The sequence below is a fragment of the Exserohilum turcica genome (assembly GCF_000359705.1).
Source record: "Exserohilum turcica Et28A unplaced genomic scaffold SETTUscaffold_15, whole genome shotgun sequence".
NCBI classification, from domain to species: domain Eukaryota; kingdom Fungi; phylum Ascomycota; class Dothideomycetes; order Pleosporales; family Pleosporaceae; genus Exserohilum; species Exserohilum turcicum.
In genome coordinates, this window is record NW_007359970.1 from 705,686 (window position 1) to 729,774 (window position 24,089).

Genomic DNA, 24,089 nt, shown 5'->3' on the forward strand with positions numbered 1-24,089 from the left:
TTACAATACCTCCTCTCTTAAAACGTACGAGTATATCTACTACTTGCCCCCATAGGGATCACGCGACCCTTGTCACGTGACCATCACGCGACCCTTGTCACGTGATCACGTGGCCCTTGCCACGTGTCCTATGTGAGCCAACGCTTCTGGCCTGTACCAGAATCGAACGTTAGACCCTTAGGGTAGCTTGAAGTAATGTAATGGGCGGGCCCAACGGGCCGAGCGTACGACTACTTACGCCATCCATAGCCAAAAAGGCAGTAACAAGACTTCAAGCTTCTTGAAGTCTAGGTAGTCGTATAGATATACTCGATCACACACACACTTTAGGCGTAGCCTCTTACAGTTCGTGATACTAAGAAAAAGTGGCACACTTGGTGATGTGGCCCACTTGGTGATGGAATACGTTAAGCTTATAACTAAAAAGCTTTTATATATACTTTATAAGCTTAGCTTTATATTATATAGTAAGTAATTTTATACATTCTATAGTAGCTATATAAGACCAAGTTTATTTATAGTAGTAGCGTATTAACATTAATAATATAACACTAAACTGTTTTATAGCTACTCTATATAAAAGTTATTTTTTAGAATTTTATATATTAACTAACATAAGCGCTTTCTTAGTTAGAGTTATAGTAGTAGAGTTATTACGCGTTAAAGTAGGTAGGTCTGTTTTAGGAAGGTGCAGATGGTGTTGCATCCGCTGAACAGTTGCACGCACTGACCACCTACAGTAACGTGGTTGGTGCTTTTCCGCATTAGAGAGTCTAGAAAGAGAGTGCGGAGGATTTCCACGGCCCGTACTTACCTCTAAAACAATCGTGCGACCTGAGGATCTCCTAGGCGGTGGCAACAAAATAACACAGACGTTGGTCATGTGTCCATCTCCCAGACAGCACTGCTGCTGCTATCCGATGCCGCTGTAGTTCGCATCGGATGTTTCTAGTGACATTGATTGGTTCCTGGAAAGTCCGATGCCAAGAGACACCAACCAAGCTAGATACGAAGGATTCCCCTTCACCCTAACGGCTCGGCGGTGCTATTATGTTTCGGACCGATTCAGCCGTGGACAAGTCAATCCTAGAAGCAATTCATCATACCACTCTCTTTTGTAATTGCCACATTACTGCCCACCTAACCCGTGTCAAAGCTGTAGTTGGCTTGTGATCAGCTTTGAGGCGCTCTTACTCGTCTATGACCCTTGGTTGGAGTCGAGATAAGTATGCCGGCTGTTTGACATCCCACAAGTCAGTTATCTGCATACACAGCAGAAATATAAAAACTTATTTTCTGGGGCTAACTAACCACAGCAAGTAAAAATATAAGGACATTAATATCAGTTTTAAGGTCCTCGATGACACCATATCTTAGTAACCCCTTCTAGCGCTCTTCTGGAGTGGGAGTATTGTGATGTGCATACAAGCTAGCTAGCATCGGCCACTTGAAGGTCATTGAGACCTGGATCGCTGCTGCAGATACCCAATTGGAGCAGCCAAACTAGGGGCATATATTCCCGATGTTGAATGCTTCAACAGAGCGCATGACTACCTGCGGCTCTTTGTTTCGTAACATGTTTAGTAAAGATGACTGTGTTGCTTGCTTGGTGCACTATGAATTTTATCGATCCGCCACACATACTCGTCTCTAGTGGAGAATGTATTACGTTAATGTGCATCACGATACGAGTTGAAGAGTGATCGCGTGAACAAAACGACTAGCATTCAAGGGACCAAGGATTATCTTGAACAGCTTAGCTCCTCTCTATCACGACATGCCCTGGCATACCGATACACACCACGTGCCTTGGCATATCTCCATACACACTACGTGCCGTGGCATATCCCGATGCACTAGATGTTGTGGTATGGGTTGCTGCATGGGTCAACAGCAACAGGGTACCTCGCGAGTCAAGCCGATGTCTTCACTGCTCCATCACTGTGGTTCTCTTGCTGATAGAGAGTATGCACCGGGTAAAAATGCACCGTATCAGTGGCAATTACAGCGACTTGAGGAGCGATAGCAGTTACAAAAGATGTATATAAGTACTACAGACCACACGCAAGACAGAATCATCACTCACAACGAGAACTCGCCTTCCAACGCACTCCATCTCACACAGCCAGCTACCAGCTCTTCCAAGCTTTCCAAGCTCTCTCTCATACACCAAACAGCTCCCAGCTCTTTTAAACTTTCCAACCCCCCTTTCAACCATCACCATGCGTTTCACCATTCCTCTGATTGCCGCTGCTGCTGCTCTTACCAGCGCCGTTGCGATTCCCCAGCCTGATGCCATGAACATCACCCTCAGTGTACAGTATCCTTACTTCAAAGCAGCAGTTCTATTGTTTTCTAACAGGACTTTTAGGATGGCATTTATTTTGAAGTTGTGGAGTTCTCTTCCGAGAGCCTGCAGAAGCGCCAGACCCCAAGCCCCAATGTGCAAGTCATTGGTGACAAGGCAGGAGCAGCTGGCGTAGCTGTTGGCAGGGTTCTCAATGCCATTCTCAACAAGCTCTTCCCGCTCAAGGACTGGAACCCTGCTCGTGAGACCTTCACGAAGGAGACAACATCTCTGATGTACAACAACAACCCTGATCGCAACAGGTGGGTTGCTGCTGCCTGCTACAACAAGGCTTGGGCCGTCAAGGACTACGGTGCCATCTCGGACGTTGTCAGCATGAAGCTGAAGCTGGGCGCTTTCCACACCGACTATGACTGCATGTACATTGGCCGCCACAACCAGTTCTGGACTGAGTCTGACAACGGCTACATCAACGTAAGCTCTTTTTCATGATGAAGCAACTAGCAACTAACTTATTCTCCAGCTCGCCTATGCCTACAATGGAAACATCTGCAGCTTTGATGGAAGCACTGGTGATCTTACCTGCAACTAGAATACACCTTTGAGGAAAGCTTGGGCTAGTGGTACGAAGGGTTATGGATATCTCAGTCCATGCATGATGGTTGTATGATTACAAATGATCTTTCTTAGTATACAATCAAGAATTTGGGCAATCTATGAGTCTGAAATATATGTACGCAGCCTTTTCATGTTTCATGAGTGACATGGGCCATACTACAACTGGCCACATAATTCAGTATACGGATACTGTACAAATCAGCCGTCAAGGTACTAGCATAGCATCTAGACCGCAATCCCCATTACTTTACAAAGCCTAGATTTTGGAAGGCGAGCGCCCATAGCAAACTCTAGAACTCTTGGATAAGGTAAACTTGACTCGGCGATATACGTGATCTGCCAGTATAATCACAGTCGAAATCTAGCAGTCGAGAGACATAGATACTGGAAAAGATTTCGTGCAGCACACAGCATTGATAGCACGGGGCATTCATCAGGTAGATCATGGGCTTAAGGAAGACGATGAGTGTATGCACATACCACCCTTTCTGATTTCGCCCATGCACTCTGCCGGCTTACCTACACCATGCAAAGCAGCTCCCCTTGCTTCCTCAAACTATCGGATATTTTGGTATCCAGCGATGACGTGGAAACAACAATCGCCATGCTGATTACGCTGATCATGTCAGCAGACCTGAAGATCCTCTTGCGAAGTTCTACACCCAGCCTTTGGGGTCGGTACGAGATGCACAAACGTGAGAGGCGCAACTTGCATGGTCACAAGGCTATTCCAAGAGTGGCTTTCGTATCCGCAGAGGGCGGAGCCAATAGTAAGTAGTATTATGAGCTTGATTATATTCGGCTCGCTCTACTACTCACCTTGCTTTTGATCATACTATTCCTTTGTGGCTATTAATGGGGCCGGCAATGGGCCGGATGGCCAGGCTAAAATGCGTGTGCGCATCCTCTTGGGAACAAGGCGGGGGCAGTAGGGGGCCTGAATATCCAAATACGTCACAAAGGAATTAAAAGTGGGTGGATGGGGAATGCAGCAGTGAAGGCGGCGGGTAAGCCGCTAGTCCGAAATGGGAATCGGAAAAACTCCGGCCGACACGCTTAGGGTCCCGCGCCCTCGCAGCTCGTGTTCCAACCCCCCCCCCCCAGCCATCTGCGCGCACCCTCTTCAACCAACCCATCTACCACCATCACCTCGTCATCACGCGACTCGCACCACATTTTCGATCCAGACGACACGGATCCTTTTCGTTCTCGAAGTACACAACAGCTCGCGCAGCTGCCCGTCAACCATCTGCTCATTGTTTAGTCTTCGCGCCTGCTCGCTGCCTGGCCTCAGTACACCATCCTTGCGAACCCTCACAAGGCCTTTGACGCGGTGCGCACAGCGTTGTCAGCTCCATAGCTCACGCGCTGGCGAGCCAGTTGTTATTGGGGTGATACTCAGACAGACACGAGTAGCGTGGACACGACGGGGTCGGCGGTTCACGAGGCAGCTGGCGCTGCTGCAACAACAACAGAGTCTGGGCTGCTCATCGCCGAGCGCGCGGCAAAAGCCCGGGTGGGTGGGTATCTCTTGCTCCTACAGTACTGCTAGGACAAGGGGGTATCTTTTTTTAGCCAGGTGAGTGGTGTTAGAATGTAGAAGAGTCAATAAACAATGATCTATAATCTAGTCCGCAAAAGCGGCATTCCAGTATTGGCCTCTCCTGCTTCTGATGCTGCATCACAATTGTCATGTTGCTTGGCTGTCAAATATCTCGATGCTCGTATGCAGGCCACGATCTCGCTGCAATCTTCTTTTCCCATCAATGGTTTTGAAGACGAGCAAACTTTCACTCTCCTTTACAATGCTGACAATCTGGAACCTGGCAACACTTTGCTCAAACCCCCACCCACATGTCTGCCACCACAAGACCGACTGAATGAGATCGCCCGACAGGGAAACGTTCATTTGAAAACCTTATGTCTAGCCCTCAAAGCGCCCTGTCCTGTATGGTGCCCTCCTTGTTCAGGCCCGATAGCCCCCAAGGACGGTTCCAGCGCGCCTTTCCGTCAGTTTCTTGACCTCGCTAGGTCGACACAAGTACATATCTTGTTTGACTGGAATTGGCTCCATAAAGACCACCATGGTCGATTCGATCGTTTGATCAGACATCCCGAACAACTGACGGGTATTCCGGTTGACCAGTCTTCCATAAAGCGGTACAGACTAGCGGACTGGTCGGTCTTCAGCATTGTCGATGATGTCGAGTCGGAAGCCCCGCCTTCGTATACTGCCGCGTCTAAGAAACGTCCCCGACCAGGTGAGTGTAACTGGTCTGGCACCTATCCATTGAACAGCACCTAAAACCATCATGCAGCATCAATCAGCTCGACGCCTCCTTTATCTCCAAAACGCGCGCTGCTATCTCCAACGCCTTTTTTGACGTCACCGACCGAAAAGGCAACGCCAGCATCGGTATTGGTGCCTAGCCCTAACTCTCCTCTGTTTTCAGCCCCCGCCACTGCGTCTGAATTCCAAGAAGCCGTCAAAACCGTAGTCGAAACACTACTCCCACAGATGTTGCAGACAATTTTACCTGACATGCTCCCACGTGTGTCTGCAAGTCCTTCTCCATCACCGCCGCTGTCGCGATCGCCATCATCTTCCAAACTGACGGCGAAACGTATATCCTCGCTGGGCAAATTTTTAAATGCGCATGCGACAGCACGTCTCGAGGCCCAGCTGGGAGAAATCTATGCCGAAACCCTTGCCCACGCAGCCGAGATGCATAACACAGCTGCGGTCGAATTTCACGAAATAGTCGAAGAGCAGAAACTCGATGTCGCTGTGATCAAAGAGGATAGCATTGCGGAGCTGAATCGCGTTTTTGACGACAAGCTCGCCGAGTTTAGGGAGAGCACGGCGGACATGGTGGATGATATGGAGAAGCGCGTTGAGCTGGTCTATGCTGACGTCTGCGAGAGACTGGACGTGCTGGCCAAGGAGTATCCAAGTCGCGAAGGAGGCGTCGAAAAGGACAGAAGGAATTCCGGCATCCGGAGACGAGACGGTGTACAAGGCCGAAGTAGACGGGCGACTTCATTACCGTTATGAGTAGGGAAATGCAGAATCTTTTGACTGGAGAGAGAAGGGTGCATTCATTAGGCTGCTAACACTACCACACTTCGTCCTCCACCTGTTCCATTTGTATGCGCATTGCTTCTTGCTCCCAAAAATCAGCAAGCTGCTCCGCGCCTCTCCGTCCGCCGAATCGTACATCACCATTGGCCATGTCACCTTCAGCTCCGTCCATGAGACGCTGAAAGCAATCCTTGAATTTTGGGTCATTGAAGTGAGCATAGGGATGGTCTGGGTTGAGCCAAGCAGAACAGAGATAGCAGAAGTGCGTCTGACACTGGGCGCATGTTATATGGTTGCATCCAAACTTGCGTTCAGGTTAGCAGGCTGTGCTGAGTATAAAAGATCAAAAGTAAAAGTGTGGGGGAAAAGAAAGTCAACTTACGGATTTCTGACAAGGCACAGAGCAGTACGGACATGGCGTTGTGTGCTTTGAAATGAAGTTGAGGGATGCCTGATCCTCATCGGTAAGCTGGGTAGCATCGCGAGGCTCACAGCGGACAAAGTCTCCGTGCCATGAAGCCAGGCAGACGACACAGAATGCAAGGTTGCAGTCCTCGCAGACCTGCAGTCTTTCCATGCCTCTCACGCCAACCGCGCGCTTTTCAGGCCCAGTATCGACGCTTATACTCTGTTCCGGAACATCGTCGTCTTCGGAGTCGGAGCTATCCATCTGGCTGACGTCGGTGATCTTTGGGTATTTGTCCGTTCGCATGGCACCTTGGCACCAGGTTCGCGGGCAGAAGATGATTGTCGGGTCGGACTCGATCTTCTTCTTCCGCTTGATCTTGGCGTAGCGCTCCACCTGAGCGGATGATATGGGTATCTGTAGCAGTTCTCTTGGGGACAATAACCGGTCCTTCTTCTTTCCACTGCTGCCGCATTCGGTGGACATGCACTTTACGTTGTTGATATCCCCCTCTTTGATGCAATTGTTGTAGTAATCCTGGAGACAGGCAATGCAAAAGACATGGCTGCAGCGAGCCATGCGATAGCAGGCGGAGCCCTTCTTGGGCTCCAAGCACACTTCGCAGTCAAAAGTTTCCTTGTCGAAGAGATCCTTCTTCATGCGCCTGGCATAGTCGACCAAGTCCTGGTGCATGCTCGACGAGAGTGTGAGCTCGTGCAGACCAAAAGCAGTCTCAGCCTGTTCTTGCAGCGAGCTTATATAGGCGAACAAGATCATGCCCCCGCCGTATTCGTGCCATAGCGACTGTGCCTGGTTGGACAGTGTAGCCTCGAGGTTTCCGGGTAGCCAGCGCGGCGAAGTCGAGGGCTTCACGATGGGCGGGGCTTGTGCAGGATATCCGTCTGGTAAGAGGATGTCGAGACGTAGAGGCGGGAGATAAGCGAGTCGTTCGACATGTTGCGAAGGCTCGAAAGTAACGGGGACAGGCTTGGATGGCGCGACAAGCAGGTCGAGCGTGGCGCGGTAGGGATTGCTGTCGTCGACCACCAGCTCGGGGTAGATGGACTGTAGCGTGGTGAGTTCTTCGGCGCGCTCGTCGTACAGGGACGATTCGGCCATGTCGGCCGGTGGCGTTGGGCGACTTGGTGCTGTCCCGGCGGGCGGGGCAGGAAGATATGGCGGGTGAGATGCACTGGTCGGGGGCGCAAGCAAGGGCGCAAGCAAGGGCGTGGCAGCTATCGATAGCGCATAAAGGCAAAAGAGCCCTTGAAGAGGCCCATGGCGAGTGTAAAGGGCGGAAGTGCTGGAATGAAGCGCGAGGACGCCTCCAGGTCCCGCACTAGGCTGGTGCTGGTGCGGATCTGATAGACGTGTGGCTTGCGCGCGCCACATTACGCCACACTGCGCCAAGGCCGGCAGGGTCTCGCCTGGACATGCGCCACCACCATCATCGTCATCATCTCCACGCTCAAACTTCATACATTTCCACTCCATTCGCAGCAGCAGCAGCCGACGAGCCTCGCCTTCCCGTGGACCCCCCAACATGGAGGAACCTCGGCTTGCCTCGCTTTCCCTCACCCACGTCCATTATGTGTGTACCATGACATGGCGGCCCCAGACGCTGCTGACGCTCGTAGAACCCTGCAGACCGCGTCTCGTATGTGTGCGCATGGCTCGCTCTCGTACCGCAGGCCCTGTGCGTAGTCTACGCGACGCTGATATGGTCGAACCGCGAGATTGAGGTCTTCCTCATGTTTGCGGGCCAGATGGCGTGCGAAGCCCTCAACTGGGTGTTGAAGAGATACATCAAGGAAGAGCGGCCGCGGGGTACGAGCAATTCGCCCATGTATATGCCATGAGCTGACATATACACCAACAGAAATGCATGGTAAGGGCTACGGAATGCCCTCGTCGCATGCGCAGTTCGTCTCTTTCTTCTCCGTCACCTTGGGCCTCTTCCTCGTCTTCCGCCATGTCCCGCACCCGACCGACACCCACACCCCCTTTTCCTTGGCCGGCCGCGTCCTCCTGTCGCTCCTCGCATTAGTTTGTGCCGGGGCTGTAGCTATCAGTCGGATCTATTTGAGCTACCATACCCCCAAGCAGGTCATGGTAGGCTGTGCGGCTGGGGCCGCCTTTGCCTTGGCATGGTTTGCGTTCACAACCTACCTACGGAGAGCCGGGTGGATTGAATGGGCACTGGAAACGTGGATTTTGAGAGCACTCCGTGTCAGGGACCTTGTCATCCAGGAAGATCTTGTCGATTCTGGCTGGGCGCGATGGGAAGATAGGAGAAGGCGGCTGTTGCTCCACAAGCAAAACAAGAAGAGTACATGACCATTGTGGCTCGCAGATGCAAATTGAGAATCTAGTAAACAGCCCTTAAGCCTTTTGATAACTGGAGCTATTGTGAGGTGCGGCGAATCTTTTGTTGACGTACAGTTCTTGGGCCCATTCGGTGACGAGGTCGCCTAGAAATCAGATCCAGGGGTTGAGTGATGTCCGTCCTGCGTCAATCATGGCTGGCTATGCTGACTAGCGACCCTCTCCAGAGGCAACACTCTTGATGAATTGAGGTTCCAAGTGGTGTGTATCGACCTTTGGTGAGTTCCAAGACAAGCTGTCTGCCTCTGCTGTGGGTGTGGCAGTATCAGTGGCACTTTTGCCAAGCCAAGATGTTCCTCGACCTCGCCAGCAAACGACTGAACGAGCATTGCCCTCGCCAATGATATCGAACTCGTCTTTAGTCATGACAGTGGAAGCAGCAGTGGGGTCTTCCTTCCAAATCTCGATACCGTCGAAAAGGTGAAGATGTCGCGCAGTGCTGGCTACGCGCAGTGCTTGCTCCATGTCAGCAACTTCTAGCAACACCACTTTGGCCTCAACATCTCGTGCTATCTGCAGCAAATGTGGATAGAACATGTCACCTTGCTGTGTGTCTGTGTACTTGGCCCGAGACGGTGGCACCAGCGCAAGCTTTGGTTCGAACGCGCGCACTGAGCGTGTTGTCGTCTTCCAAAACGCAGATGGCGAGACATAAGGAGGGTTCGATATGAGAATGTCCCATTGAGCCGGCTGCAGGGCGTAGTTGAGGGCTGCCCTCAACGGCAGGATTTTCCCAGACTGATCAGCGGATGGATCGATCAGTACATCAGCTTGGACAAAAGACGTCTGGGCTCTCTTTCCGAACGGCTGGCTCTTTACCAGCCTTTGCAGGTTGCTTTGAGCCAGATCTAAGGCTTTTTTTGATATGTCAACACCGAGAAGGCGCAGGTCGATATCCTTGCGCGCAGATAAAAGCTCGTGTTGGAAGAGGAGAGGAATGCAACCGGTGCCAGTGCAGAGGTCAAGGAGGTGTAATTCAGAAGGGAGATTCTGCGAGCGACGCAGAAGATTGACTAGATGCGTGACTGAAGCTGCCGTGTCCGGTCTGATGGAGGAATGAGTTGAGTATTTAGGCCAACGCCGAGACTTTGGGTATTGCATACCTTGGGATTAGCACACCCGGCTTGCACTGTATCTCCAAATCGCCAAAGTATTCTGTGCCCAGGATATATTGGAGGGGCTTCCCTGATGCTCTTTCACGGACCAATTGGCGCAGCAAAGCGCCCTTGGCCAGCCTGTCTCGTTTGGCGACTTTGTCGACATGTTCGCGCAGCCACCGCAATTCATTCTGTGCAGCCTGCAGATCGCGGCAAGGTGCGAGAAGAGCGGGGAGGAAAGCATCTATTGCGCGCGCCTTGCGAATGAGCGACGTTGGTATGCGTGGCATGGCCCAAAGGTGCTGCTAGCAGCGTCCAAATATCCAAGTTTTTTGTGACCCACGCCATGTGCACACCATTCCTCTTCCAGGCCTGCCGCGGACACACACACTACATACACCCTGACATGGCGATACACATTCCACCGCGCCGCGGCCACTGCCCACCTACGGAAAACCATGCTGTAAGGCGTCCAAGATGCCGTGCAGCTAAGCTTTGATTTCCCCGCACGACAGCCGTTTGACCCACAGCTCCTAACTCAAGCACAAGTCCTTTGCTTATATGTCGTTGTAATCACCTGCTCAACGGCACGGTAATACCGAGTTCCATTATCACCATCAGCAGCAGCAGCCGTACTTTCTTTGCTGCACTACACGGCTGAATACTCCCGGGCTTTCAGACACAAAGCAGTCGTTGGTCTCTTCCATGCAGAATGGCTACGCGCTACTTTTGGCTATCGAGTTCTGTACAAGTCTACAGTCCATATCTGATGCAGCATCTGCTTGACCACACAGGAAATACATAGATGATGGACCTTTATAAATGTAAAAGGCCCTGCACTCATCTTCTTTACCCATCCTTCGCCACAGCCAGATGAGATGCGTCGCCAAGTGCTCTCCCGACCAGTGGTTGCACACGAGCCGAGCAGCTTGACTTGTGGGGGTATATCACACAGGTGCCTGCATACATGACTTGGCAATACAACTTCGGCAGATGGGCAAAAAGCTGTGCACTCATCCCTCTCTGGGCATATTATGATCAACGTATAAGACACTATACGTCGTGTCAAAACGCGTCACTGAATCTCGTCACACACTTACATACCCTACCATGTCCGATAAATACGACTACACATGGCGCGACCATTCGCGCTTGTTCATCGCCTGCGGTGTCGTCATCCTGAGCCCGTTTCAATATGGCTTCGATTTTGGCATGATTGGAGGGCTGCAGGCCATGGTGGGATTTCTCGAGGTATGCACCACAGACTTTGGTGTCGGACAATCTTGATTAATCTCTAGAGACTAGGTTTTTGGTTACCGTACCGACAAGACGCCTACGGGGTGGAATATCAAGACGGAGAGACAACAGCTCATCTCGTCTCTCATGACGCTGGGGGCATTCATCAGCTCCGCTACTGCGGGCGTTCCATCCACCCGGTTTGGTCGCCGCATGTGTCTCGCTGCAGCATGCATCATTTGCTTTGCAGCCAACATCCTGATGATGGCGACGGAAAACATTGCGGCGCTCTACGCAGGCCGTCTGATCATTGGCCTGGCTAACGGCTACTTCATGACCTTCTCACAGCTATACCTCCAAGAAAGCAGCACCGCCGAGCTGCGCGGCGTGTTCCTAACTGGCTTCAACTTCTTCGTTTCCTTCGGAACCCTGATCGGAACTATTGTCGATTGGGCCACGGCAAAGCGCCCAGATAAGTCGGCGTACCTGATCCCTCTCGGGCTCATCTACATCTTCCCCTTTGTCATTGTCTGCACTATCTGGTTCATCCCCGAGAGTCCACGCTGGCTGATCCTCCAGGGCCGCTTCGACGAAGGCGTAAAGTCGCTCGAATGGCTACGCCCTAAACACCACGATTCTCGCGCCGAGGCTTCTGCTATACTCGCGGCAATTGAGAAGGAAAGAGAGTCCAGCTCGGGTATCGGTTGGCTCGACATGTTCAACAACCCCGTCGATCGGCGACGCACTTTCCTCGCGGTTTCGGCCGTCCTGTTGCAAGCAGCCTCGGGATCCATGTTCATCATCGGTCAGTAATTCGACCATGTACATGATATCTTGCCGCGTTACTCACAGTCCTCAGCATACAAAGCCTACTTCCTGCAAATGGCCAAGGTAGCCGACCCCTTCGCCATGTCCAACGTGCTATCCGCCATCAGCATCGTAGCCTTCATCGCCAACTCGCTCATCGTCGTGCGCTACGGCAACCGCAGAGTCCTGCTCATGACGGGCCTGCTCGTCTGCGGCCTGCTGCAACTCATCATCGCCGTGGTGTTCCACAAGAAGCCCAACGCAAAGTCGACGGGCAAAGTCACCGTCGGCCTGACCGCCATCTACATGTTCAGCTACAACGGCATGATCTCGACTTACGCCTGGCTGTCTGGCGGCGAACTGCCTACCCAGCGTCTGCGCTCGCACACATTTGGTCTCGCGGCCAGCGCCGGCTTCGTCGGCGCGTGGCTCACAACCTTCACGGCGCCCTACTTCATCAACCCGGAAGCCATGAACTGGGGGCCGCGCTACGGCTTCATCTGGGCGCCTTCGTGCGCCATCGCCGCAACCTGGGTCTTTTTCTTCTTGCCTGAAGTCAAGAACCGGACGCTCGAGGAGATTGACGAGATGTTCGAGGCCAGACTGAGTGCGAGGAAATTTCACAAATACACGTGTGTGGGTATTGCGCGCGTGGATGACGAGGACAAGGCACGCGTGAGTGTGGAGAAAGAGAAGGAGATTGCCGTGTTTAGCAGTGAGAAGGTTGCTGCTGAGACGAGTGTGTCGAGGGATTAGCTAGCTCGGCTAGTAGGTGTGAAGCTGCTTTAGAGTATCAGAGAGCCCTACCTCTCTTAGTCTGAGAGTATGGGGTATCTTGAAGTGTATTGCTATATTTCCTCGCTTTGAATGCAAACAGCCAAAAAAATTCGTAGTCAAATCAACGCGCATAGTCCAGCTTGACGAACCTCCCTCACCAGCAAGTTTTTTTTTATCCAACAATGCGCTCAATAACGTAACGTCCGTCGCTCTCCTTTCGCTGTATCACCTTCCTGATACCAAGGCCCCAGCCCTGCGTTCCCTTCTCACCCACCAGACTCATTTCCACTTCACACTCGCGCTTATCTTTGGCTATGTCCACAATCTTGCCCTTTGGCTTGCTTGCTTGTAAAAGCGGCGTGTTCAACGCAATATTGATAATCTGAGGCCTTGTGACGGGAGTCAAAGCGTGCATTCTTGTCTTGGGCGTTTTGCTACCCTGGATGGTGGATTTGGCAGCGCGCTGCAGGTGTGAATAGATAATGTACCCGGGCATTTTGGCCGGCGGCGTGCGTGCCATCAAGGACGAGGGGTGTAAAAAGACGTATTTCGAGTACGGGTCGTCTGAGCGTTCCGTCTGCGATGAGAAAAGCGTGATATAGGGGACATCGATGGCGGTTTTCGGCTTCCGGGGGAGCTCGGGTGGTACAGGAGCGAGATCAGCGCGCATGGCGATTTGGTCGATGAAACCAGCTGCGCAGATCTGTGTGAGAATGTTGATGTTTCGCTCCGAAGGCGCTGGCAGCTTCGCTTGATATCCCCCAATTGCGGTCGGTCGATGTGCGCGGACAATGTTCGTAAGTTGGTGTCGAAGCCGGCTAGCTTCGTTCATGGCCTTTGCATTAAGAAACATGTCTTCGCAGAATCCCTGCGAGTCGGGCTCGTACGCGTAAGCACATATTGTGTTGCTAAGCTTGATACAATCGCTCTGCTTCGCATTGATGCTCATCTTTGCTTGTGCAGCGTTGTAAGCCTTCCGTAGCCGTGAGCGCTCCTCGGCTTCGATGTTGTCTTGCTCCGTGCGAATGGCATCAGGATCTTTCGTAGGCTCCCGCAGTCCAAGTTTATTTTCGGGTATGATGAGCTCTGGTACGGACAAGGCAGCGACCAATGCAATGGTTTCGGCCACAAGGTTCTGGGCAACGCCCATTGCGACCATCCGAGCGAAGCGTGGGTTGAGGGGATACAGAGATAGCTCATGACCAAGCTTGGTGACTTTGCCATCTACTGACAACGCGCCCAAATACGAAAGCAAATTCTCGGCCTTTTGTAAGCTTTCGCGATCGGGAGGTGTCGGAAAAGGAAAGTTGATGACGGGAGCACCCATGCTCTTCAACTGTAGTACCACGCCCTCTAGTGGCGTTCCTGAGATTTCCGGTGCAGCATACTCCTCAAAGTCGCGCTCAAATAATGCAGACGAGTACAGGCGGTAGCAATGACCAGGCCCAGTACGGCCCGCACGACCGGAACGCTGGTTCGCACTAGCTTTACTGATCCAACCCACTTCGAAGCTCTGCACGCCTGTGACGGGGTCGTACTTTTTTTCCTTTGCCCTTCCACAATCAAAGACATAGCGGATACCAGGTATCGTTAAACTGGTTTCTGCCACGTTTGTAGAAAGGACAATCAAGCGAGAGCCATCGGGAGGCGGTTCGAAGATACGCAACTGTTGGTTAGTGGGCAGCTGTGAGTAGAGAGGCAAAACATGGATGTTCATGACGGTCTCTTCGGGCTTCTCTTCGTCAATTTCAAACTCCTTGTCGTCTTCATCGTCAAGACCCATGATCATGGAACCTTCGGAGTCTGAGCCATCCTCGTCCTCATACTCGATTGACTTGGTCGGTGCACCCAACTCAATATCTTCAACCTCTAGTGGTGTTTCTGCTGGGGAGACGACGACTTTTCCAGCCTTCACTTCTTTGCCTTGGGTGGAAGGGAAAGCTTGCTTCAGCTTCTTTGCGAGCTGCGAGATCTCGTTCTGTCCGGTGAGGAAGACCAGCATACCGCCCTTGGGCAGCTTTCGATGGCCCCTACATACCTTCCGATACATTTCTTCGACATAGTCACGTTGGGTGCGACGGGCGAAGTGGTTGACCACAGAGTACTGGCGGCCTTCTGCCTTGATAAGCGGTGGAGGCTCACTGCGGAATAAGCGCTTGTTTTCCGTGAAATCCGAAATTCGCAAAGTGGCCGACATGATGATTAGCTTGAGAGGCGTGTTCTTTGGATCTTCCTTGACCATCTGAGCTCGAAGGTCAACAATTCTGCTGAGCATGCCAATCAAAATGTCCGTGTTGACGCTACGCTCGTGAGCCTCATCAATGACGATTGCCGAGTATTTTGTCAAGACGAAATCCTGCGTAATCTCTCGGAGCAATACACCATCAGTCATGAACTTGATGGCGGTTTTGGCGCTTGTCGATGTGTCGAAGCGAATCTGATAGGCTACTTTAGATCCTTGGTCACCCAGTTCATCTCCAACGCGTTTGGCCATGCTGACCGCGGCTACACGGCGTGGCTGGGTGACTCCGATCATGCCAGGTGTTGGTCCATCTGGTGCTCCATATCCTGACTCGAATAGGAATTGCGGCACTTGGGTAGTTTTACCGCTACCTGTGGAACCCCAAACTACCACCACGTCGTTGTTGTGTACTGCCTCCATAATCTTTTGTTCTTCCGCTACAACTGGTAACTGCATTCTGGATTGCTGTACTTCGACTGATCGATCGACGTTTACGTTGAAAGCCTTACGGGTAGCATCGGTTGTAGTCTTGGTTTCGAGTTCTGGGGGCAGAGGATCCTGTTCGGGTGCTCGAGGTTTGAAGTTTGCCGGCGCCGGTGCGAAAGAGAGTTGATTAGTTGGAGTAAAGCCTACTTGCTCATTCCTCTGCTGTGTCGCCCAAGCCTTGAAAGCTGACGCCCTTTCCTTCTTTGCAAGCTTGTTGTCTTCGTCCGGACTGGTATCGCTCTCATCTTCCGAGTCCTCTTCTGATTCACTTGACTCTGACCCTGACGCGTCTTCAGAACCAGAACCAGAACGCTCGGACTCAGCGCTGGAAGTCTCGGAATCCTCGTCCTCGTTCTCGCTGTGGCTGTCCTCGTCTGAACTGAATCCCTCCCATTCTACTTCTTCTTCGATCTGGGCAGGCTTCGCGTTCTGGCCTTTCCGACGCTTTCGGACCTGTATTACGGGCTTGCCTGAGTCGTCCAATTCCAGAGGCCTCTTTAGTCCACTTCCAAATAGCCCATTTGTCTGTCGTGGTACCGCAAAAACCTCGGGTGTAGGTTGACGAGCATCGGCGTCTGGCTCAGACGGTGACGGTGATTGTGCGCGTTGTTGCGAAATGCTGTGGGCTGGTTCTGGAGGAGCTTGCCGTACAGCAGGCTTGGGTACGGATTGGGAAATAGGCTTCGGGGCTGGCGCTTCGTCGTCTGAGGCATCATGCTCAATCTCTTTGACTTCATGCTCCTCTAGTAGCAATCCCTCGTTCTTGTCCACATCTATACCAGCCCTGCTTTCAGCCAGCGCACGTCTCAACGCCTCTTTCTTGGTATCCGCTCCCCGACCGAGCTTCTTGAAGCTCTGGAACAGGCTGGTGTCGACTTTCTGGGAAGCAAGCTTTTTCAGCAGCTCCAGATTCTCCTCTTTTTTGAGTTTTGTATCCTGTGCGAATAGCCCTGTCAGCAGCTGCGAAGCAAAACGGGCGCGAAGCGAGCGCGCCGCAGACGACAAATCGCATCAAGGCATGGGCTGACTTACAATGTATTTGTCGAGGCGCTTTTTCTTCTTGGCAGACATTTTACCTTGGGCTTCGCGCGTGAGCTCTTCCTTCAGCGCAGCCTTTTTCGCATTGCGTTCCCGTTGCTCGACGGGCAGAATCTCAGCGGCGTTGGCGTCGTCGGCGCCATTGCTCGTGTCGACAGCATTCTTGCGGCGAGCAAGGACTTTGTGTTTTCGCTGTCGAGGCACGAACTTGGGCATGCTGGCGGTGATGGCGGCGAAGTCTGCTCGCATGCGCTCGAAATAATTTTGGCGGGGATCAGACGCTAGCGCCAACTCTCCGCATCACTCCCGCGGCGGCCAGGACGCAGGCGCCAGCTCTCCCACGTCCGAACACGAACACGGCTTCTCTTGAAATCTAGGCCGGAAAGCTTGAATTGGTTCAATACGTCATGGCGACAGCACTCAGTTCAGACGACTATGTTGTGACGCCTTCAGCGTATCCCGCGCGCACGAATACCGACACCGTCACAATCAACGGCCTGACTACGACGGCAAAGACAGTCAATTTCGCGGACAAGATTGTCATCACGGTCACACAGAATGGGCGGTTGGCACACTGGGTATGGAGAGACATATAGGTCCATGTTCAAGCAAGCAGGGCTAACCACGACCCCGCAGGTGCATGTCCCTCTTGACATTGCTGCGACCGATGCTTCGGCAATCTCAAGCTCATTCCTCGATCGCGACGAACAAGACGCCAACTCGGACCTCCTTCCCATGCACCACTTGACGGCTACCACTGTACTCGGCGGCACGGTTGCCCCGCTCGACACACTCGGTCAGACGCTTGCAACCCAAGTGGCCAGCGCCATCAAGCAGCGCAACGAAAGGGAGTCTCGGATGGTTGTGTTTGGCATGGGATTAGACAAGAGCATGATGGAGAGAGAAGCATTCAGTGAGCTGGTTGGATTGGTTCTGGGAGTAGTATAAAACGTCGTATATTGAGTCGCGCGGGTCCAGGCCAGCAGTCCCGGCGATGCGCGGCATGATCTATATGGTATCCTCGAGCGCAATTGCTTCTCGATCAAACGTTGGGTATGTCCTTCACCACTCCCCTCTGTGCCCGTCGTCCAACTTGTGCGCCGTTCCCATGCTAACCCAATTGTAGTTCCAGAACGTCGCCCAATGCAAAATCAGCCCCGACCGGACATTACACATTGTCGCGCAGCTTGTTGATCAACACATCCACTGATTGCATGTCATTGGCGTCGAGCTTTTCTTGAGGCTTCAACTCGGCAGGCATGTGCTCGAGCGCGGCGTCGAGCGCGGCCTGGAAATTGCGGACGGATGACGAGAGGGCGAAAATGGCCTTCTTGCGGACCTTTTTGTCCTCGTCTGAAGTTGCCATGCGGACTAGCGTGGGGATGGCGCCGACGACCAGGAGCTGCAATTGGTTAGCATCTTGCATCGAGGGTTGTGTATGTCGTGATGCACTTACTCGCTCTTGTGTCCGGATGTTGTTCTGCACAGCGGTGCCGCAACACCATGCGGCGTAGAACCTCAGGTCGGGCTCTTTGTGTTGGAGCTGCTCGATCAAGGGCGTCCACAGGCCCAGGTTCTCGATGTTGTTTGCATTGTCGAGATTCTCAATGAGCTGCTCAAAGTTGTCGAATGCCGTGGTGCGGTGTTCCAATTCGGCTTCTTCGTTGCGGATGACCTGCATGCTCTCCTGCATCAATTCGGCGTCCGAGGGGCCAGACATGCCAGTAACGAGCTGGCGCAGCGCCTCGGCGTCAATCTGAGTCGCGGGCTGATCTGCAGAGGCGCCATGGGTGCGCGAGGCCTGGGAGTTTTGGATTCCCCACTTGAGGAGGTTGTTCAGTCCTGGGTCGGTCATGGCTGCTGGGATGCGTGTGTGCGGAGTTCAGTGTTGTGTGCGTGTGTGCGTGTGTGTGTGGAGGAGGGGCGTGGTGTCGCGGGCCATGGAGAAGTTGAAATAATTTTGGCGCGGGACGTATGACGCTGGTTGCGCCGGCGGCGTGCGAGGGGGACCAGCACCTTCGCGGGCCTTCCATGGCTCGCAGCTGCCGGCCCCGCGACCACAGCCATGGCATTGCGTCGGGGCAAGGCATGGATGTGCTCTGCGCCACGGGATAGCATGGCATAGCACGCCTGTGTCGCCTGGCATGCACATGTGTGGCCGCGGGCGTGGGCGTGGGCGTGGGCGTGGGCGTGGGCGTGGGCGTGGGCGTGGGCGTGGGCGTCACAGCACGGCGTGTGCTCGTTTGCCTAGGTACGCAGCTGGCCCCGCTACCCCTCATTGCACGTGACGGGCCGGATCGGGCGTGGGCTGGCGGGGGCAGGCGGGGGCAGGGCGAGTTGGCGGTGAGCAGGCCGCGGATGGCGGAAGCACAGGATGGCTGGGGATGCTCAGCACGCCCAAGTTATGCATCGCCAGTGCAGTGCCAGCAGCTGCCAGCCAGCACAAGCCGGCGAGAACACGTAGTGCGTGGTGGAGTGCCGCCACTCTGTCACGACAACGACAAGGCCATTGTCGCCGTGCGCCAAGCGCCTGTGAGGGCTGCCTGGCCCGGCGGTCTGCCACTACCCTTGGTGACGTGCGTGGACAACACTGCCCGTCACTATCGAGCTACTCTCTGTGTACGCCGTGGCGGCAGCGCTTGCGTACACCACCAGCGTGCCGCGCACCAAAAAACAGCACGCCCAGCGTCGCCGCCTGGACAAGGCAGCCTCGCGGTGCACGCGGCCGGCGGCGTATAAGGCCTCGCTCGCCGTGTGCGGTGAGGTCCAATGTACACAAATCACAAATCCATCCATCCCCCTTTGGTTTGGGAGCCGCCCGTTCGTGCAAAGCCGCGCTCGCTCCTGTGCTCCTGCTCCTGCCACCCCGCTAAATCTGGGCAAGGCCGACCCGCTTATTTAGCACACCCAGTTCTTGCCTGGCACACAAGAACCTCACCCTCAACACCGCCCGCTGCAACCTGGTAATCACGCCCGCCGCCCTCTTCTCCTCCTGAGCACCCCCCCCCAGCTCAAGCTCCATCTCGACGCTCCTGTGCTGACGCTCAATTGCCCCAGCCACTCTGCATCACCACCTGTCCGCTACTCCACGTCTACCTTAATCTCTCCCTAATCAAGCACTCATCATGGAGGGTAAGCAAGCTGAGCCCCTACTGCCCCGTCGGCTGCCCATCGCCGCCCGCCTCGCCCTCTATCTCAATCAACTCAGCTAACCGCCCCGTGTCCCTACAGAGGAAGTCGCAGCCCTCGTCATCGACAATGGGTGAGTGGGAATGCCCCCCCATGGCAAACACACGCCATCCCTGCGGTGGAGGGGCTGTCCGCCCTAGCAGCGCCCGCATGCCCTCGAAGCCGCACCCCAGCGCCCTCGCCAGCTGCGCGCGAGGCACCGCTACAGAATGGACGTGAGCTGACAATTGACAGTTCGGGTATGTGCAAGGCCGGTTTCGCCGGTGACGATGCGCCCCGAGCAGTCTTCCGTAAGTAGCCTCGATACCTGACTCCCCCGGCCCACGCTGCACCCGAGAGCGGTGCCGCGAGCCTGGAAAAACTCGTTCTGACAGCTCTGCAGCTTCCATTGTCGGCCGACCGCGTCACCATGGGTACGAACCAAGCTCCCCTAGTGTTCCTCTCGCCGTCATCCGCAAGCTGACAAACATGGCAGTATCATGATTGGCATGGGCCAGAAGGACTCATATGTCGGTGATGAGGCACAGTCAAAGCGTGGTATCCTGACTCTGCGATACCCCATTGAGCACGGTGTCGTTACCAACTGGGACGACATGGAGAAGATTTGGCACCACACCTTCTACAACGAGCTGCGTGTCGCTCCTGAGGAGCACCCCGTTCTGCTCACCGAGGCGCCCATCAACCCCAAGTCCAACCGTGAGAAGATGACACAGATTGTCTTTGAGACGTTCAACGCCCCCGCCTTCTACGTCTCCATCCAGGCCGTCCTGTCCCTGTACGCCTCTGGACGTACCACCGGTATCGTGCTCGACTCCGGTGACGGTGTCACCCACGTTGTCCCCATTTACGAGGGTTTCGCTCTTCCCCACGCCATCTCGCGTGTCGACATGGCTGGTCGTGACCTGACTGACTACCTCATGAAGATTCTGGCCGAGCGCGGTTACACCTTCTCCACGACTGCCGAGCGAGAAATCGTCCGTGACATCAAGGAGAAGCTCTGCTATGTCGCTCTCGACTTTGAGCAGGAGATCCAGACCGCTAGCCAGTCGTCCAGCTTGGAGAAGTCTTACGAGCTTCCTGACGGACAGGTCATCACCATTGGAAACGAGCGTTTCCGCGCTCCCGAGGCGCTCTTCCAGCCTTCGGTCCTGGGTCTTGAGAGCGGTGGTATCCACGTCACCACTTTCAACTCCATCATGAAGTGCGATGTCGATGTCAGGAAAGACCTGTACGGCAACATTGTCATGGTATGTTACACTGCGCACAAATTCACCCAGATTCACGCACAGGCAGCTAACACAGACTTAGTCTGGTGGCACTACCATGTACCCCGGTATCTCCGACCGCATGCAGAAGGAAATCACCGCCCTCGCCCCCTCCTCGATGAAGGTCAAGATCATCGCTCCTCCCGAGCGCAAGTACTCGGTCTGGATCGGTGGTTCCATTCTTGCCTCGCTCTCCACCTTCCAGCAGATGTGGATCTCAAAGCAGGAGTACGACGAGAGCGGTCCCTCCATTGTCCACCGCAAGTGCTTCTAAGGTACTGGCAATCACGCATCCAAGCAATTCATTGGCTGACGTCTTGGCTGTTAGCGTATTCGTGCGTACGGTTCTCGAGATCATGACAAGCCTAATAGCGGGTGCATCCGCGTATTGGTGCCCTGCTATTCCTGGGTTTCATACATGTCGGTTGTCCACAAAATAGCGCAACGGGCCAATGGTTGGGTGTTTGAGTTATGGAGGAGCTTGGGCTCACACATGGGGTGTATTAAGGACCTTAAGATTGTAGCTTAGAGCCTATGGACACTTTATATCCCTTAGAAACGTGCGTTGCCCAAGTGAGGTTTGCAACAGCATCGCAACCAGTGCGCCCGCAAAGACGATTGACTTAATACACGATGCCATGATGTGACATGTTGCACGCACACGGTATGCCCAAGGTGGGCGCCCAGGTGTGTTGGCGCAGCTGGATTCGACAGCATTGGAAGCCTAACGGTTGTCAGCCTCTTTACATCCCTGCTAGCGTGTGTACAGACATTGGTGGGCCGGTGAGGCACCCAGCGACGCGTTACTTCACACACTGCTCCAAATCGCATCTCGTACGGCTTCGACATGCCCATGCTTGCTTTTGCGTGAGCTGATTCCCAATCAACTAGCTTCTGGTCCCCGCGGCCTTGTTTACACGCCAAGTCTGTTGCTCTGCGATACAGCCTTGCATGAGTCAACGCGCCTCCATCCGGACGTGTATCAGTTACTGAAATTCTCTTCAAGCTTCATCTGCGCGCTGCACTGATTACGACAATGCCGCCAGCATCTAGCATAGGCAACAGATCGCCATCTCTCAAAGCCGATGACGAAACAGCGCCCCTTTTGTCCTATGTAGAGCCTGCGCCTATAGCAGAACCCTACGACCATCCAAACCAGCTCCACCAAAGTCAGAATGGACAGCATGCCAACTATGATGAGGATGAAGATCGGCCGCTTCCAAAGGCCCAAGTCTTTCTTCTGTGCTTTGCGAGCTGTGTCGCTCCCATCGCCTTCTTCTCCATTATCCCTTACATCACTTTCATGATTGAGAGAGTGGGCGGCGTCAACAAGGAAGATGTCGGCTTCTACGCAGGCCTGACGGAAAGCCTATTCAGCGCGACTCAGATGTGTGTCATGATTCTATGGGGCAAGGTAGGCAATTTGTGCGCTACCTGGTTGATGAGGATAGCATTGCTGATCCAGCTACTAGGCCTCTGATCGATATGGAAGAAAGCCGGTATTGGTCATATCACTGTTCGGACTGGCATTTGCTACCGCACTCTTTGGTCTGAGTCAATCTATATGGCAGATGATATTCTTCAGGTGCATCGCTGGTGTCTTTGCCGGCACCGTGGTTACCGTGCGAGCCATGCTTTCCGAAAACAGCACTAAGCACACGCAAGCGCGCATCTTTAGTTTCTTCGCCTTCTTCAACAATCTTGGCATGTTCTTGGGGCCTCTGATTGGTAAGTACCGTGGAAGCTTATGTCAATGACTACATACTAACCAACAACTACAGGTGGCGCACTAGAGCGCCCAGCTGACAAGTTTCCTTCGACCTTTGGCAGAGTACAATTCTGGCACGACTATCCTTATGCGCTGCCAAACGTTGTTATTGCAGCAATCGGTCTTGTTGTCGCCATTTCCACCCTGCTGTTTGTGAAAGAGACCCTGCATGTTCATGGTGACAAGAAGAGCACCAAGTCCAGCATGTCTATTTGGGAACTACTCAAGTATCCTGGTGTCATGCCCGTGCTTCTCATATACAACTACGTAATGCTTCTGGCATACACTTTCACGGCTGTATTTCCAGTAACCCAATACACGCCAGTGAAATTGGGTGGCTTTGGTTTCTCGCCCGGTTACATTGCCGCAAGTACAGGTTTAAATGGTATTTCCCAGGCGATATGGCTATTGCTTGTATTCCCTTTCCTCCACAAGCGCATTGGTACCGGTGGTTTGCTTTCGCTGTGCGCAGTTGCATGGCCGGTTCTTTTCGCTGCTTTTCCAGTGTCCAACTTCTTGCTTCGACATGGCCAAACTACCCTCTTTTGGGCCACTGTACCACCCATGCTGGCCTTTTTCTGTGGAGTTTCAATGGCATTCAGTAAGTACTCGTTGGTCTTCATTCCGGATGACGCTAATGTCCATATCAGCCTGTGTACAACTTGCACTCAACGACATCTCGCCCTCTCCCGAGACTCTTGGAACCATAAACGCTATTGCGCTTGCGGCTCAAAGCGGTCTTCGATCTGTTGCTCCTGCGGTTGCGACGAGTTTGTATGCCATTGGTGTCAAATATCGCATCCTAGATGGTCAGCTATTCTGGCTTTGCCAGGTCATCCTGGCGTGTGGGCTCTTTGCAGTCTTGCGATTCCTCCCAGCCAAGGCAAGAGGCGATGTAAAGTTCAAGTTATCGAACGGCGGTGCATGATTGATGACTTGGAGTGAGGAAAACGTCACCACTCCTTTACGTGGAGTGCAAAAGTCGAAAGAATTGGAGTCGAAAGGATTGCAGGGATACAAAAGTGTCGTGGCTCTGTACTGTGTTGCCAATCAAGTATTTCACACTTGCGGAAACCTGTGCTTTCAGATCAAGAATCGTTAAAAGGAGAAGTTGAATGTGTTGTTAATGACTGGTCAATTATTGCAGTTTTATATATCAATACCAAACGTCAACTTCATACCACATTGCTCTCCACACTCGCAATCACTAAAACAGTCCTCACTTTCCTCAAACCTTCCAACGAATACCAAGCATTACCATACCCTTGCCATCTCTCTGGTATATGCATTGTCAAATTGTTCTATGCATCCACACACTGCGGTCAAATATTAGACATGGAGAATTCAGCGCAGCCACTCACCCCGCTATTAACATATCATGGTTC

The 24,089-nt window shown here is 53.2% G+C and overlaps 10 protein-coding genes across 10 annotated transcripts; 6 read left to right on the forward strand and 4 right to left on the reverse strand.

Annotated features, from left to right (window-relative positions):
• Positions 1-2,527: 2,527 nt before the first annotated feature.
• SETTUDRAFT_107073 (uncharacterized protein) lies at positions 2,528-2,900 on the forward strand (the record flags this gene model as incomplete). The annotated part of the gene is made up of 2 exons (XM_008025750.1): positions 2,528-2,782; positions 2,832-2,900. Coding segments are annotated over 2 exons (324 nt in total), but the record flags the coding sequence as incomplete, so codon positions are not given.
• Positions 2,901-4,086: 1,186 nt separating this feature from the next.
• SETTUDRAFT_46767 (uncharacterized protein) lies at positions 4,087-5,981 on the forward strand (the record flags this gene model as incomplete). The annotated part of the gene is made up of 2 exons (XM_008025587.1): positions 4,087-5,187; positions 5,245-5,981. Exons 1-2 carry the CDS (start codon positions 4,542-4,544, stop codon positions 5,979-5,981), a joined length of 1,383 nt encoding a protein of 460 aa, XP_008023778.1. The 5' UTR covers positions 4,087-4,541.
• A 31-nt stretch (positions 5,982-6,012) lies between these two features.
• SETTUDRAFT_176609 (uncharacterized protein) lies at positions 6,013-8,388 on the reverse strand (the record flags this gene model as incomplete). The annotated part of the gene is made up of 3 exons (XM_008025751.1): positions 6,013-6,312; positions 6,391-7,506; positions 8,368-8,388. The coding sequence occupies 3 exons, from the start codon at positions 8,386-8,388 to the stop codon at positions 6,043-6,045; spliced, it is 1,407 nt and encodes a 468-aa protein (XP_008023942.1). The 3' UTR covers positions 6,013-6,042.
• Positions 8,389-8,909: 521 nt separating this feature from the next.
• On the reverse strand, positions 8,910-10,186 carry SETTUDRAFT_129468 (uncharacterized protein; the record flags this gene model as incomplete). The annotated part of the gene is made up of 2 exons (XM_008025752.1): positions 8,910-9,844; positions 9,903-10,186. The coding sequence occupies 2 exons, from the start codon at positions 10,184-10,186 to the stop codon at positions 8,950-8,952; spliced, it is 1,179 nt and encodes a 392-aa protein (XP_008023943.1). The 3' UTR covers positions 8,910-8,949.
• Positions 10,187-11,006: 820 nt separating this feature from the next.
• Positions 11,007-12,695, forward strand: SETTUDRAFT_107646 (uncharacterized protein; the record flags this gene model as incomplete). Its single annotated transcript, XM_008025753.1, has 3 exons — positions 11,007-11,147; positions 11,202-11,937; positions 11,992-12,695. 3 exons carry the CDS (start codon positions 11,007-11,009, stop codon positions 12,693-12,695), a joined length of 1,581 nt encoding a protein of 526 aa, XP_008023944.1.
• A 193-nt stretch (positions 12,696-12,888) lies between these two features.
• On the reverse strand, positions 12,889-16,698 carry SETTUDRAFT_106945 (uncharacterized protein; the record flags this gene model as incomplete). Its single annotated transcript, XM_008025754.1, has 2 exons — positions 12,889-16,380; positions 16,477-16,698. 2 exons carry the CDS (start codon positions 16,696-16,698, stop codon positions 12,889-12,891), a joined length of 3,714 nt encoding a protein of 1,237 aa, XP_008023945.1.
• A 191-nt stretch (positions 16,699-16,889) lies between these two features.
• SETTUDRAFT_160431 (uncharacterized protein) lies at positions 16,890-17,430 on the forward strand (the record flags this gene model as incomplete). Its single annotated transcript, XM_008025755.1, has 2 exons — positions 16,890-17,060; positions 17,119-17,430. 2 exons carry the CDS (start codon positions 16,890-16,892, stop codon positions 17,428-17,430), a joined length of 483 nt encoding a protein of 160 aa, XP_008023946.1.
• Positions 17,431-17,650: 220 nt separating this feature from the next.
• On the reverse strand, positions 17,651-18,337 carry SETTUDRAFT_160432 (uncharacterized protein; the record flags this gene model as incomplete). Its single annotated transcript, XM_008025756.1, has 2 exons — positions 17,651-17,884; positions 17,939-18,337. 2 exons carry the CDS (start codon positions 18,335-18,337, stop codon positions 17,651-17,653), a joined length of 633 nt encoding a protein of 210 aa, XP_008023947.1.
• A 1,155-nt stretch (positions 18,338-19,492) lies between these two features.
• SETTUDRAFT_168410 (uncharacterized protein) lies at positions 19,493-21,491 on the forward strand. Its single transcript, XM_008025757.1, has 7 exons — positions 19,493-19,614; positions 19,714-19,744; positions 19,906-19,961; positions 20,054-20,084; positions 20,147-20,918; positions 20,980-21,211; positions 21,265-21,491. Exons 1-6 carry the CDS (start codon positions 19,608-19,610, stop codon positions 21,208-21,210), a joined length of 1,128 nt encoding a protein of 375 aa, XP_008023948.1. The 5' UTR covers positions 19,493-19,607; the 3' UTR covers position 21,211; positions 21,265-21,491.
• Positions 21,492-21,972: 481 nt separating this feature from the next.
• Positions 21,973-23,722, forward strand: SETTUDRAFT_149226 (uncharacterized protein; the record flags this gene model as incomplete). Its single annotated transcript, XM_008025758.1, has 4 exons — positions 21,973-22,350; positions 22,409-22,664; positions 22,718-23,305; positions 23,355-23,722. The coding sequence occupies 4 exons, from the start codon at positions 21,973-21,975 to the stop codon at positions 23,630-23,632; spliced, it is 1,500 nt and encodes a 499-aa protein (XP_008023949.1). The 3' UTR covers positions 23,633-23,722.
• Positions 23,723-24,089: the final 367 nt, after the last annotated feature.

Excerpts from the sequence above, each read along its gene's own strand:
- SETTUDRAFT_168410 (XM_008025757.1), top strand. Across the intron at positions 19,962-20,053 it reads TGCGCCCCGAGCAGTCTTCC|CTTCCATTGTCGGCCGACCG; the intron begins GTAAGTAGCCTC and ends ACAGCTCTGCAG. Across the intron at positions 20,085-20,146 it reads GGCCGACCGCGTCACCATGG|TATCATGATTGGCATGGGCC; the intron begins GTACGAACCAAG and ends CAAACATGGCAG.